The 13691-nt window shown below is 41.6% G+C and overlaps 2 protein-coding genes across 8 annotated transcripts in view; both read left to right on the plus strand.

Moving 5' to 3' along the window:
• Nucleotides 1-46: 46 nt before the first annotated feature.
• On the plus strand, nt 47-3344 carry p2ry8 (P2Y receptor family member 8). 2 transcript variants are annotated; one of them, XM_074695189.1, is made up of 4 exons: nt 47-410; nt 565-652; nt 1866-2185; nt 2281-3344. In XM_074695189.1, the coding sequence occupies exons 3-4, from the start codon at nt 1869-1871 to the stop codon at nt 3041-3043; spliced, it is 1080 nt and encodes a 359-aa protein (XP_074551290.1). In that variant the 5' UTR covers nt 47-410; nt 565-652; nt 1866-1868; the 3' UTR covers nt 3044-3344. The 2 variants fall into 2 exon arrangements, with proteins under 2 accessions (XP_074551290.1, XP_074551289.1); XM_074695188.1 differs by lacking the exons at nt 47-410; nt 565-652 and adding an exon at nt 1085-1329.
• A 1008-nt stretch (nt 3345-4352) lies between these two features.
• The window catches only part of asmtl (acetylserotonin O-methyltransferase-like), a 158556-nt gene continuing 149217 nt past the window's right edge, over nt 4353-13691 (plus strand). For 4 of the 6 annotated variants that reach the window (XR_012599927.1, XR_012599926.1, XM_074695555.1 and 1 more), the window contains exons 1-14: nt 4353-4447; nt 5661-5776; nt 5936-6067; nt 6153-6200; nt 6687-6751; nt 6837-6901; nt 7148-7256; nt 7528-7795; nt 7870-8061; nt 10505-10667; nt 10757-10956; nt 11034-11166; nt 13006-13146; nt 13231-13353. Coding sequence is in view for 4 of the 6 variants with exons in the window: in XM_074695555.1 (XP_074551656.1) it covers nt 5684-5776; nt 5936-6067; nt 6153-6200; nt 6687-6751; nt 6837-6901; nt 7148-7256; nt 7528-7795; nt 7870-8061; nt 10505-10667; nt 10757-10956; nt 11034-11166; nt 13006-13146; nt 13231-13353 (1732 nt within the window). In the remaining 2 variants the exon portion in view is untranslated. The other 2 variants (XM_074695554.1, XM_074695553.1) reach the window with 2 other exon arrangements.

Below are 13691 nucleotides of genomic sequence, written 5' to 3' on the forward strand. Positions count from 1 at the left end.
GGACCCCCCTATCAGTGTTTTGGGGCCCCACAGGAGGTCCCAACCCCCACTTTGGAAACCCTCTGTCTTACAGTGATCTGGACTCAGGTTATTTTTCTGCTCTGGGTGTGAACTGACGTGCTCTTTAAATTCCCTGATCTTCTGCATGTGAGGTTTGAAAACTTCCTCTATCTAAAACTAACGTTGTGACACTTTGTCTTCTCTTTTGTCCGCTCCAGTTTCATGATAACGCGTGAAAGTGAAAATAACTCCTCCGCAGGTGGCAGGGACTTCCAAATTAAACATACTGACGTTTTGAACTTTCCATTTCATGTCTGCTGGAGTTATCAGATGACGCCGGGCTCTCCCTGCGTGTGTAGAGAGGATGATTCAGGAGCGTCGTGAGCCACAAAGTGAGGACTGTCACGCAGGTATTCATGCCACACGTGTCCTGGCATCTTAAAAACTCATCTCTGCCTCTGTCGGGTGAAGTCACCACAGTTGGTATAGGATGAGGATAGTCACATGACCCATTTCCTTTCTCTGTCTTTGGCACTGTAATCAGCTCAAACCTCATTTCCTCAGCAGTCACAATAACTGAGCCCTCATCTCTGACTGACGCTCACATGCCGACCTGCCACCCGCCCCGTCTGCTGACTGCGCCGACACAAAGGTGAGTGTCTGACTGTACTGAGATTTATCAGGGGAGGTACCACCTTAAGAAAAAACTTTTTATTTCTTAATATGAGCGTGAAACTCAGCTGCTCCACGTGTTAGGTTCTTCATTTTTATGTCACTTTTTTAATTCCTGTGCATTTTAAAGCCATCGCTTAATGTAAATATCTCAAAATGAGGTTGTTTTTTATGTGTTTTGGGTTGGTTACAGTTATATTTTTTCACAGTTTCGTCTTTTTTTAAAGTCATAACTTTTTTTAAAGGATTATATTTGTATTCAACTTTTAAATTAAATTGATCAAAAGTGAAAAGAAAAAACAAGAATAAGCAAATCTGTTAAATCATTTCCCCACGTTTTGACTCCCACAGTCAGAGTTTGCATTTTGTTGCTGTGACACAATCCTCTTTGTCTAACGGGGAAACAAAAAGTGTCGTCATAACTGTCATTTTGTTAATAAAGGGGTACTTTCCGTTGCATAACTTCAAGAGAAACTTACAACAGCTCATTGCTGATCGTTTGCTTGATTGGACACAGATGAGTAAACGGTAATTCCCTCCACAACCACAACAACACAACTTTATTTAGAAAGCATCTTTTTTACACAAAACAGCAACTCAGAGCAGCTCACATGAGAAGAAACCAGCAGAAATATGAACAGATGTGAACAAGAAAAGGTAAAGTTTGAGAATAAAAAACATCAGTTGAAGGTTAAACTGGAGAATACGCTTCCTTTAAAGCAGAAAAGGAATAAAACTTTAAATTAGGAGCAGGTTACAAAGGTAGACCAGCAGCTGGAGGTGAGGGGAGCTGAACCAGTTTAAGCTCCTCAGTGCCTCCATCACTCAGTCCCCGTGGTTACTCGGCGCCCCAGACGTTATGTCACGTGACATCAGCGCGGCACAGTCTGACAGTTGGTACTCACCACAGATCAAGCGTGTCCCTTTCCTGTGTGAACTCCACCCAACAACATGCTTGTCTTTGCACGCTAACAACACACAGGGAGGCCTGACTGTTCGACACCTTCCTCACACCTCCAGATCAGTTTATCGCTTTCATATCAGTCAGAGAAGAGGAAATTACTCCAAACTGCTTCATGCACCAATGATTTATAGTAGTTGTATTCAAATGCCACAAACTGTGACACACACACGTAGTTTGAAAACAGATTTTTTAAAGAAACAGTAATATTTTTATGAATCCTGCTGCACAGGTGATGAGAAGTCACTCCAATCTAGTCGTGATGACGAACTCCAGCGCTCCCAGGATAGACAACGCCACCATGGCCGTGCTTCAGGACTGGAACACCGGCATGGTCATCTCTGCCATCTACGTCATCGTCTTCATCTTCAACCTGCTGGGAAACGGCCTCTCCATGTGGATCCTCATCTTCCGCACGTTCCCGAAGAGTCCCTCCATCATCTTCATGATCCACCTCACCCTCACTGACCTGGCCATCGGCGCTGCGCTGCCCTTTCAGATCGCCTACCAGCTCAGGGGATACCACTGGACTCTGGGACCCGGGATGTGCCGGTAAAGTGACAACACAGATTGTTTGAAACAGGAAATGTGCTTCTTTAGCTGTTAATGTCTGCTGACGCATCACTCCTCTCTGTCTCCACCTGCAGGTTCCTCACCATGGTCTTTTACACCAACATGTACTGCTCCATCCTCACCATGATGGCCATCGGCATCGACCGCTACCTGGGCATCGTGCGGCCCATGCTGTTCAGAGAGACCAGGGAGAGGAAGTCTGTGGCTGTGCTGAGCTGCCTCCTCATGTGGGCTGTCGTCCTGGCAGTCCTGCACCCGCTGATGACCACAGACCTGACCTTTGAGATCCCTGAACTCGGGATAACCACATGCTTTGACATGCTGAAGAAAGAGATGCTCCCCACCAAGGCGGCCTGGATGACCTTTGTGTTCAGCATGTCGTTCTTTCTCTTCTTCTTCCCCTTCTGTGTCACGGCATTCTGCTACGTCAGGGTGATATGCAAACTGGCCAGCGACTGTAAGACCAGGCAGAAGGAGCGAGCCATATGCCTGGCTGTGGTTGTCATCGTGGTTTTCACTTTTTGCTTTGCCCCCAACAACATCCTGCTGCTGGCTCACGGTGTCACCAAACTCTTCTTCGGTCGCTCCCTCTACATGGCCTACAAAATGTCCCTGTGTCTGAGCTGCATCAACAGCTGCCTCGACCCCTTCATTTACTACTTCGCCTCTAGAGACTTCAGGCAGAAGCTGCGGCACATAATGCGTCTGCAGAGCCAGAGCAGTGGCGAGTCGACGAGGCATGAGGGCAAAGAAAGTATGTTCTCAGCACATTTCACCTTTGACGGTCAAGACAAGGAACCCAGTAAGGTGACTCTGATGCCAAAGAACAGCTCATAGTGACAAGATGAACTGATGTGAGTTTCAAAGATGTGAGAAAGGAAGTGGAAGAAGGAAAGTGTGGTTGACCCACATCTGTGAAACCCTCAGAACAATGTTTTTCTGGGGTCAAGTGAAACCGTTTCCTCTCTTTGGGGTCGTCAGAAATGTGAAGAAATAATCCAATTTTTCTCAGCACCTGTTGTTCCTGCATTACTCTATGCTTCATTTTGAAAAAGTATGTGTGTTGTGTTTATAATTTCTTATACAAGTTTTTTTTATTGTTATTCTTGTTATGAAAAAATGTAGCATACAAACTTGTAAATACGATGCAAATAAAGTCTGTATTTTTCAAGCCTTCTCTGACAGCAGATGCTTACTTTTTACAAATTTGAGCTCAGTAGTTTCTGTGAATGTGTGCTGCTTTTAATACAAAGATTGGGGACCTTAAATCTCTTTTCACAACTTGTTACAGAAATACACAGCTGCTCCAAAACCCCAGGAATCAAAGTGGTAGATTAATTAAAATGCTTTTTCTGTTGTAAAATAATATTCTATACACATTTCAGTAAATGTGGGTGTTATAATAATATATCTGGGCAAGAACATCAGTAGGGTTTAAGGGTTAAGGTGGGCCTAGTTTGTGCAGTGTTAGATATAAGATTTTTTTTATTTATATTTCATCATTTAGATTATTATATTTATTATTTATTTCATTATTTATTTAAAAAAATCAATTAATGTATTTGACTTCTTTTGCTTTCTTTAACTGTTATTAGATCATGACAATCACAGTATTTTTTTTTTTTTTTGTCCTTGGGTAAAGCTGTAATTAGGGTCAATAGCTGGTTATTTTTTACTTTATCATAAAACAAAACAAAACAAAAAAGAGGAAAAAGTGACATTTATTAAATGCAAGGAGCTTGTAAGAGAGAGCATTTTTTATTACTATTATTATTTTTGTAAATCAATTTGTGAAGATAAAGAAGCATTAGAATATACAAAGCTAAATTAAAAGTAAATAAAATAGAAATAAATAGAATGTTTTTTTTAATGATTTATTCATTTCTTATTTTTCAGTGATTAATTCTTCATTATAACTGTTTATTAATATTAATATTAATCAGGAATATCCCCCAAGATAAAAAAAAATGGAGGGATTAAGAGTCGTTTTTTTGATTATATGACATCAAACTTCATAATATTTGGTTTTAAGATTTAAAAACAAAAATTATATCGTTTATTAAAAGAAAAAAAAGGTTAAACGGGTTTAAATTTTTTATTTTAAGGTCGGTAATTGTTCCTCCTCTTCCGGCAACAACCCTGTTGCCCGCGCCCCTCTCGCGTGACGTCATCACGCTGCGTGCTTACGCTCGTCGTCCAAGCAGGCAGCTCTCCTTTGCAGTTTCCTGACTTTGGAAGCAGGTAAGCGATAAACGACACACCTCTGATATACTATTAGGTGAATATGCAGTTTATGACTTTAGAGACTGTGTTTTTAACGTGTGTCCTTTAAGCTCTGCGGGCTGTTAAAATTATTGTTAGATAAACTGAGCCGTTTATTCGCGGGTCAGTCAAACAGAAGGTTTTCATTCAACTAAAGACACTAAATTAAACTTTGACTGGAAGTTAGCAGAAAGCAGAGCTGCACACGTGATTGGGTTAGTTTTTATAACATATTTAACGTGTTAAATGCTAAAGTTGGCAGCATGTTGCTCACATTAGCATGTTTCTTCTTATTCATGTAGCTTTGTTGTATTTTATAGACACTAACACAGTTCTTTTATCCATTATGCTAGCATGCACATATCATAATAAACGTTAAATGCAAGTAAAATGGAGAAGCATAGCATTATAGCACAACTTAATGATAAATTTGATAATATTTTTAAATCTCAGAGCATTGAATTATCTCTTTGAATCACAGGTTAGTTTTTTGTTAATGCTAAAACATGCAGTAGATGTGTTGTTTCTTTAACTTTTATTCAATTATTTTCAATCCTCACATCCCTCACAGAGAGATTTGGTCAATACTGACATATTTTAGCACACACTTTGTTTATTTATCAGGGACAAATGAATGAAAGATGGATTCATTAAACAAATGAAGTAGGTGATGTACACACAGGTGTGGAGCCACAGCTAATTAGCAACCCCTGTCTCTGGTCAGGCTCCCAGGATTAAAACAGGAGTTATAAAGTGTTGATTTTGAGATTGTATAAGAAGATACAAGCATGCAGTACAATCTAGCTGCAATCTAGACAACCAAGAGTCACTACATCCCATCAGATATCCAGTGAAATAAACAGCATAATATGCAATTGTTGCAGAAAACCTCTGTACTTTGGGTCCAACAAATCACTCATTGTGTTCAGAAAGTAGGCTGAGATTTCATCCCCTGAGATCAAGACAGAGAGGGTAAGTAGGTGTGAGTTTTGCCTGGAATAGAAAATCTTTCTGACTGAGCGTTTGGCGTGTTATCCTGTTGAATAATAATGAATGAGCTGATATTATGTCACATGACACAGTCAGTCAGTCAGTCAGTAAAGTGCTGCCGTCATCTGATGACCAAATGCTGAGTCTTGAGCATAAACTGGGCCACATCTGTAATGTTTAACCTACTTTCTTTATCTGACAGGCTCAGTCAGAAAGGAGGACACCATGGCGCTGAACCCTGTCATCTCCAAACTCGCCAATAAACTGGTCGTGTTAGCGAGTGCTTCTCCTCGGAGACAGGATATCCTACGTAACGCGGTACGTTTCAGTGCAGAGGATGAAGTTTCTCTGAATTTTCAGTTGAATACCTCTCAGACAGGAAGTGCAGAGCATGAAAAGTTGGTTTCTAGCTTTGAAATTCTATAGAAGTGAAAGAAAAAGCTGTTTTGTTCTGCCTCCTCCTCTCCTACATTACAGGGCTTAAAGTTTGAAGTGGTCCCGTCCTGGTTCAAGGAAACTCTGGATAAAGGACTTTTCAAAGCCCCTCATGAGTACGCTGTGGAGACGGCCAAACAGAAGGCCTTGGAGGTGGCGCGGAGGATGCCTCTCGTAAGTTTATTCCCGTTTTATCTCTGTTTAAAATGTGACTGAACTGCTGAGCTGGATGATCATTAATTTGTGCCTTTTGTCCCAGAAACACTTAAAGACTCCAGATATGGTCATAGGAGCTGACACCATCGTGGTAAGACTCAGCTTTTCTCTGTCTCCTGCTCTTTTATTAGTTTGTTTATAGATTCAGTTTTAAAGTTTGGATCATGGCTGCAGCCTTTCACAGTTCCTCCTTTTCCTTCTTTCTGTCTTCTCTATAATATTTACCTTTCTGGTTTTTGTGGCTGGAGAGTTTTGGTCTGATCCTGACACAAACTTTTAACTTTTCCTGCTGTTGCTTTTGATGCTATGCTCAAACCTTTGGAGATTCCTGCTGAACTCTGAGTATTTATGATGCAGAGGAGGCTAAAACTAGGAGGGAAGTGAGGTGGACGTAGCTGCATTGGGATATTCCTTACAGATTGACCGAGTTTACACAGAGATCAGCTGATTGGACGCATGCTTTTGGACAATGAATTATTCCAACCTCTCTGTTTCTTACCAAACTTCTTGTATTTTGTAACTGTAATGACAGATTTCACCCAGGATAAAGGAAGTCTTTGTGATTCTGTTTCCACAGACTGTTGATGGCATGATCCTGGAGAAGCCGGTGGACAAACATGATGCTTACAGGATGCTGTCGAGGTCAGAAACGTGATCCTATTCCTTTTTTCAAACTACAAAACAAACGTGACTTGTTGAGTTTTAATTTTTTATTCTTCTCCTCCAGTCTGAGCGGCAAAGAGCACAGCGTCTACACTGGTGTCGCCATAATCCTCTGCCACGACAAAGAAAGTAAGTCCCATCTGTGGAGTCTCCTCTCTTTTTATTCCTCAGAAACTTTATGAAGCACAGTTTCATGAGAATACTGAAACTCTTTCTGAAAATTTCCCCAAAGTCTGTGAGGAATTAAAATTTCATGCACCACATCAGTATTTTTCTGTCAGAAAGTCCCAAAGAAAGATGTGAGCTGAGTTTCCCGAATAGAGGAGGTTTGAAACGTTATCTCTAACTGGACTTTCTCTTCCTGTCGTCCTCCAGATGAAGAGGTGGACTACCAGCTCATGGACTTCTTTGAAGAAACAAAGGTGAAGTTTGCTGATCTGTCAGAAAGTATGCTGTGGGAGTACATCAACAGTGGTGAACCCATGTGAGTTTAAAGACTTGAACTTTCACATAAAATGATTGAGTCACCTCATGTCGTAACCACAGCGGACGTTTGTCAATAGAGGTCATTTTAATGGGTCAGATGGACTGGTTTAGTTCTTGGACTTTGGTTCCTGAGTGTGTTTGCTTTGCCCCCGGATGACGGGGATTGTGAGTCACCTGAAACACACAGGTTCAAACGGTTTTATGATGAGTTTTTGGTGTTTTAGTGTCTTTCTTCTTCTCTGAGGGAAGTTTCTCTGCCTGTGTTTCAGGGATAAGGCCGGCGGGTACGGTATCCAGGCCCTGGGGGGCATGCTGGTGGAGAGCGTCCACGGAGACTTCCTCAATGTTGTGGGTTTCCCTCTCAACCGCTTCTGCAAACAGCTCGATCTGATTTACAACCAGTCCACTTCCTCCTCAGAGCGGGAAAGTCCGTCTGTAATCAGCTCCCACAGCTCTGCAGCCAAACACAGCCCCTCATCATCCAAACACACACACCACCACCACAGGAAGAGCCCCTCAGCCAGCCCGCTCCACAAGGTGAGATCCACGCTCAGGTGAGCTCACAGCGTCTCCTAGGTTCAGTATTTATCAGCAGACTTACTCCCCTGCAGGTGAAGAGGACGGGCAGCGACGCTGGAGGTGGTGAGAGTCCTCTGAAGACGGTCAACAGCTCGTCCAACCACGCAGACGTCTCTGACTGCACGTTACCACTGACGACCAGTAGGGGGCGCCCATCAGAGCAAGAGGAGAAAGAGGACCTGAAGAAAATCATGGATTTGATGGACGGGTTCAAAGCTTCGAAGGTAAAGGTGGAAACATAACGATGATGTCATTTTATCTTCTTCTTCATCTGTAATTTAAAGCAGTTTGCATCAAATCAAAGTCTGATGAACGTCATTTTATACAAAAAGCCCCTTTTAAAATTAGACATCATAACATGAAAAAAATCAAACAAAACAAGCAGCTACAGCAGGAAACATCAAGGCTCCTTCAAACTAAAATCAGGATTAAACTCACAGAAAGTAAAAACAAAAGAAACAAAACAGAGAAATAAACAATTTTAACAAATGTATATTAATATTAGATAAAATATGAATAAAAGGGCAAATAAAATTTATATTTGGGCTAAAAAAGTGCTGTTTTTGACTCTAGGGGTTATCTATTTTAATCTATTTACAGTGGGGAAAATAAGTATTGAAGGCTTCAACTTTTCTCTCATCACATTTATTTCCAAAGCTGCAATTCAAACCAAATTTCTCCCGGACATTGGTATTAACTCAAATAATCCACACATGAAAAGAAATCACAACGTTCAGGTTCATAAATAATGATTATGGTGAATTAAGTACGATAACACAGGAAAAAAGTATTGAACACGCTAACTGAGACTCATCTAATACTTAGTGGAGAAGCCTTTGTTTGCAGTGACAGCTTCCAGAAGCTTCTTGTATGTTTGAACTAATGGCCCACACTGCTCAGGTGTGATTTTGGCCCATTCCTCTGCACAGATTGTCTTTAAATCTGGAATATTCTTTGGTGCCCTCTGGTGAACCCTTTTCCCACGTCTCATCTTCATCATCCTGGTGGATGGCAGCAGATTCAGATCAGGAATTTCCCCATACATGGCTCCATTCATTGCTCCGTCAGTTATATGAAGTTTGCCAACACCATGAGATGAGAAACAACCCCATGCCATGATGCTTCACCTCCAAACTTCACTGTTGGTGTAGTGTTTTTTGGCTGATGTGCAGAGCCATTTCTCCTCCAAACATGGTCTGTAGTATGACAGCCCAAAAGTTCAGTTTTGGTCTCATCTGACCAGACAACATTCTCCCAGTATTCTACAGGCTTGTCAAGATGCTGTTTAGCAAACTTTAAACCAGCTTCAACATGCCTTTTCTTGAGGAATGGAGTCTTGCAGGCTGAGCGTCCATAGAGGCCATGGCGGTGGAGTGCATTGCCTATTGTTTTCTCTGTAACAATTGTACCTGCTGCCTCCAAGTCTTTCTGGAGCACTTTCAGGGTGGTCCTTGGCTGGTTGAGTCCTCTTCTGACTATCTTTCTGACTCCCTGGTCAGAAATCTTCAAGGAGCTCCTGTGCGTGGCCTGTTGATGGTAAGGTGGTGCTTCTTCCACTTGTGAATAATGGCCCCAACGGTGCTGACTGGAATATTCAGGTGCTTTGATATAAGTCTGTAACCAGCTCCATTCTGATGCTGAGCAACAATCAGGTTGTGAATGTCTTCAGAGAGCTCTTTGCCTTTACCCATCATGAGGTGTGTGGTATTCAACTGCTTGGTGAAAAAAACACCTTTTTTATAGGACCATTCAGGACTTATTTTCCCCACTGTATCTATTTTGATGTAATTTAAAACGATAGAACGCTAACTGAATTTGGTTTTACTAATAAAGGTTTGAAATGAATCTCATCCCACGACTAACAAATTGTGACTCATATTAAAACAAAAAAGGAAAAATAAAAAAAGCAGGAAATGGAAATCTAAGGAAGAAATTGAACTGTAAACTCTCATTTCCTCTTCAGTTGAACTCCACGTCTAACGTTGATATTCACAGAGTTAATAACAGACAAAAGAGAAACAGACTGTGGTTATTGTTGTTTCTTTAGAAATATCAGACAGATTTCAGCCTGATTTACAGGAATAGTTGATCTTTTAGGTCAGCGCTGGTTTATTTGACTGAGATTTTCAGATGTGAAACTCGATAACGTCGTGTTTTGTTGCACAGCAGAAGAAAGAAACTTTAGAAACAGCCGACGTCTCTCAGAGAGCAGCAGGAGACTGAAAGTATCACCTCTGAATCTTCTTTAAAAAAACGTTTCAACATCTTCGTTTATTTTAAATAAAGTCTTTGAAAAGTGAATGATGTGGTTTGTTTTACCACAACAGCTTAAAAAAATCTCAGGAAGTCAAACTGAGATTATCGCGACGCTTCTTGGAAACTTCTGCTTATTTCCTGACAGCGCGTCTGATGTGAGGTGTTGATAAGTGAGATTTTGAGGTTAGTTTTTAACACGTAGGACGCCGTTTCCTACCTCGTTAACCCTGAGCAGGTATGCTCACAGATTGGACGTGTTGTTCTCTGCTGAAATGGTTAAAACGCTCCTGATGATGTGCTGCTGAAACTGGTGCAAACAGGAAATGCTCTTTTTGTTTGCAGTGAAGGAAAACGTGAAAACAAATCTGAAATTCAGTTAACTGATCTTTCCTTTGCATCCGTTCTGTGCAGGCTCTGTTCACGGCCTCCAAGCTGGGCGTGTTTGACCTGCTGCAGAGGAAACCGGGGCTGGACGCCGAGCAGGTCGCTCAGGAGGTCAAAGCCTCCGTGAAGGGGACTGTGTGTCTGCTGGAAGCCTGCGTGTCTTTGGGTTTATTACAGAGCGAAGAGCAAAGTAACTCAGCTTTAATCTGTGTTTGCGATGACAGAGTACTGGAAACATTCATTTTTTTTAGTAATTTCTTTAAAAACCCACCTGTGCAGATTCCCAGAAGCCGGTCTATGAGAACACAGATCTCTCCTCGCGGTTCCTCCTGTCAGACGCTCCCCTCTCGCTGCACGGATACATCCAGCACTGCGACCGCACCGTTTGGCCTCTTTTCTCCCACCTGGAGAGCGCCGTGAAGGAGGGCAGCAGCCAGCACGACAAGGCCTTTGGGAAGAAGTCCAAGGACATGTTTCAGGTTCGTGTCGCTCAGCCTTGTGAGGATAAATGTAGCGACACGTGAGTTTAACAGTTTTCATTTGTCTCCACATGAAGGACACGGTCTACTACAACCAGGAGGTCAAACTGAGATTCATGAACGCCATGCACAGCATCGCCAGAGTCACGGGAAGAGACGTGGCCACAGCATTTGACCTCTCCAGCTTTAAGACCGCCTGTGACCTCGGAGGTGAGAGGAGGATTTTTTATCCATTCAGTTGTATTTACTCATTTGATCCTGATGATACCGGGGATCTGAAAGTTCTGAGTGATTCTCTTTTGGTAATTAATGATTAGTTAAGTAACAACTACCTTCAGCTTAATGCTGCTAAGACTGAAGTCCTGATTGTGGCTCCTGAAGACGCTGTCTGTGATGTTGCCAGCTGTACTGGGTCACTGAAACCAAACGTTTGCTCTCGCCTGAGAAATCTTGGTGTTATCTTTGATCAGGACATGCTCTGATACCAGGTATCAGTATCGGGCTGATACCAGCCTTTTTTCAAGGTACCGGTACTCGTGAAGGCTGCGTCTACCAGAAGGAGATACTCCAGGCAAAACAAATCTTACGTCGAGCAAACCTCTTCACCACTTGTTGCTGCTTATTGCTGCGGTTTAACACCACGGCACATGCGTCAGGTCCTGGTCAGACTAGGGATAGGCTGATTATCGGCCGGGCCGGGCCCACCCACAGCACCATCTGATTGGTTACAAGCAGAGCCATGGCTTGGGAAACAGCCAATCAGCAGTGCAGTTATTACAGTTGTTGCAGTTGCATTGAAATTTTTAAAAACTTTATTTACTGTAGAAAACTTAAGCATTTATATTTTTATTAGGGCTCTCATTTTAACGCGTTAATTAGATTAATTAATTACACTGCAAATTATCGAGTTATAAAAATTAACGCAGATTAATCTGGATCCCAAACCCGCAAGGCGTTCAAAGACGCACTTATTTTCAAATGTCTGGCATTTACAAACCGTTTGTCCTACTTGGAAAAAGAGGAGTTCTCGTCAGATTTTCAAATTTCCGACGGTCCCTGAATGTATCACATTTGACTCAAAGCAACATGCTTTAGACCGTGGGGAAAGCGAGAGACTGCGGTCCACATCTCGTTTATTCACACGTCCTTTTTGAAAATCTGCAGAAAATCAACCGTTTGCTCAATTTTGTAAAAAACAGATAATTCTACACTCTTTACTGCATTAAACAGGCTCTGAATGATCGATGTATGTTCTGCAATGAAATAGCAATGAAAAGAGACACCATGTTTTCTGAAGATGGATCCCAATGGGAGCATATTTAAAGAAAACCGTACAGGGCCAAGAATAGAGCCTTGAGGGACCCCACAGACTAGGGGGGCCTCTGATGAAGCGTGTTGACCGAGGTGAACAGAGAAGGTCCTCTCAGACAAACAGGATTTAAACCATTTCATTGCCTTCAACATATGCTTGAAGTTATTTGAATGCAGTTAAGTGTTGGAGTTTGTATCATTCAAAATTTTGACACCAATATTTTTACTTTGACTGCAAATTAATATCGGCTTCAAATATCGGATATCGGCCTTCTTGACCACAAATAATCAGTATCGGCCTGAAAAATCCATATTGGTCTTTCTCTAGTTCAGACAACATCAATGAACAAGGGAGAGTTAACAGTTAAACTGTTTATTTTCCTCTTCAGTTGACTTAAAAAAAAATACTTAAACTTAGTTTTATTGTGCACTTTTAATATTCTTATTTTTTTATATTTATCAAAAAAATGTCTAAACTCAGAGAGTTGTTTGTGTTTTATTTGGACTTTATGTCAGAGTGACTGTGCCGTCTTTGATCAAAATAATCTGTTGCTGTTAATTTAAATTTTATGTTTAAAATGTACTAGTAGTATAATGTGTTTTTCTGTAGTTGCACGTTATTTTGCCTGTTTTATTTTTTTATTTCTGTAAAGCACTTTGTGAGGTTTCTCTGTGAAAGGTGCTCTACAAATTAAAGTTACTTACTTACTTTTCTCATCATTCTGTTTATTTTCCCAGGATGCACCGGTGCCATGGCGTATGAGTTCACCAAAGCCCATCCTGAGCTGTCTGTGACCGTGTTCGACCTTCCTGCTGTGGTTGAGATGAAGGAGCATTTCCCTCCTCCGCACAGAGACGACAGGGTGACGTTTGTGGGAGGTCAGTTTGTTTCTCACGGTGTGAAGGGGAAAAACTGATTCACGTTCAGAGGCTTCATCCATAAATAAATCTTTTGTGTTTCAGGAGATTTCTTTGAGGATGAGCTGCCCAAAGCTGACTTATACATCCTGGCGAGGATCCTCCACGACTGGCCTGATGAGAGGGTGGACGTTCTGCTGAAGAGGATCTCTGACGCCTGCAGGCCAGGTAACACTCTCATACCTCTTATTAAACATTTTGAATCAAAATTAATCCCAAAACAATCAATTTTCCAATGTTTTAAAATGCTAAATTTAATTTATTGTGTTATTGATCATCTAAATGTGTGTGTGTGTGCACTTCCTGCTCGTGTCTGTTAAAAGTTTGATTGTGTGTCCTCCTTCTCTGGTTTTATCAGACATGTTGAACATGTTGCATCGCTCTAACTTGCAAATCTTTGCATGAGGTGGAAAGTGTTGCTGATCAATCACCAGCTAAGTGCAGGCAGGGGAAAACATGTGCAAGCTCTCGCTACAAACTCTGCAAAAAAAAATCTCACTAACACG

This window comes from Halichoeres trimaculatus, unplaced genomic scaffold (assembly GCF_033239565.1).
Source record: "Halichoeres trimaculatus isolate MK-OKI-2021-1 unplaced genomic scaffold, fHalTri1.1 fHalTri1_scaffold_19, whole genome shotgun sequence".
NCBI lineage: Eukaryota > Metazoa > Chordata > Actinopteri > Labriformes > Labridae > Halichoeres > Halichoeres trimaculatus.